We start from the raw sequence: 1,047 nt of genomic DNA, 5'->3' as shown, positions 1-1,047 counted from the left end.
GTACAAATCGAACCGGACCGAATCGATCATGCCAATGGGTACTGGGCTATCCGTCCGTTTTTATACAGGTGTGCCCGTTGCGGGTGGGATCGGGTCGGGTCGGGTCGGGTCAGGGGCGATCACCCCACTCATCGCCTGAAAACAAACGCGTTCATTTTAACGGGGTGCCCACCACGGCTGGATCGGGCCGATCGCCCGACTCAATCGCCTGAAACTGAAAACAAACACGTTTGTTTTTTAGGCGACCTAGTCGGCGATCGGCCGATCCCATCCATAGTAGGCACCCCGTCGGCTTGTGCCACGATAGCCACTTTGCGTTAGAGGTGGGCAAAATCCGGATAATTCAAAAGGATAACCGGATAATTCTCAATGAAACATTATCCGATTTCAGACTCTTAAACTCTCTTTCCTGACCCGTTTGCCGAAGTGGGTGCACCCATTTGTTGAAGTGATAATAACCCGTTTGTCAAAGTGGTTCTAACCCATTTGCCTAAGCGGTTCATATATTATTAGCCGAAGAGGTACACAAAAATATTATCCGGATTTTGCTGAAGCGACTCATTGCCCAGCTCTACTTTGCGTCCCCAATCTGTCTGGCAAACGTCCCCGACCAGATCCTATCACCCAACGCCTGGGCATACTCTGCGCGTCTAGGCACTGGGTATTAACCGTTGTGCGAGTCTTAAGGCAACTTTTTCATCCAGAAGAATTTAACTTGAAAAAAATAAAGAAATGGAAGACAAAGAGGACTTCTCGTTTAAACGGTTCTCAAAATACCGTGGCTCACCGTGAGTATAGAGAAAGTAGTAGGGTCTACTGTTTCGGTCTTAATGGTTGCTATTAATTGATGGTAAAGAAGTGGCAGCAACTTTAGCCCCACCCAAATGTTGGTCCACCCACTGCCACTGGTGTGAGTGTACCTGCCAGATGTTGGAGCTGTCCTGCTGAAGACCCACTGCCAGACCGTCAAACACCGTGTGGAAGGAGAACGCCCCGAGGAGTAGGAAAGCCCTCATGGGACGGACCTCCATCATTTTAAACATGTCT

General features: G+C 49.3%; 1 protein-coding gene across 1 annotated transcript in view; it reads right to left on the bottom strand.

Annotated features, from left to right (window-relative positions):
• Positions 1-60: 60 nt before the first annotated feature.
• LOC101858641 (zinc transporter ZIP3) overlaps positions 61-1,047 on the bottom strand; it is a 6,698-nt gene continuing 5,711 nt past the window's right edge. Inside the window, exons 4-5 of the mRNA XM_005101754.1 lie at positions 921-1,045; positions 61-135 (exon numbers count right to left, since the gene is read on the bottom strand). Of these exons, the coding sequence (XP_005101811.1) occupies positions 61-135; positions 921-1,045 (200 nt within the window). The remainder of the gene's footprint in view (positions 136-920; positions 1,046-1,047) is intronic.

The sequence above is a fragment of the Aplysia californica genome, unplaced genomic scaffold (assembly GCF_000002075.1).
Source record: "Aplysia californica isolate F4 #8 unplaced genomic scaffold, AplCal3.0 scaffold00297, whole genome shotgun sequence".
Taxonomy (NCBI): domain Eukaryota; kingdom Metazoa; phylum Mollusca; class Gastropoda; order Aplysiida; family Aplysiidae; genus Aplysia; species Aplysia californica.
This window is presented reverse-complemented; position numbering and strand designations above follow the sequence as displayed.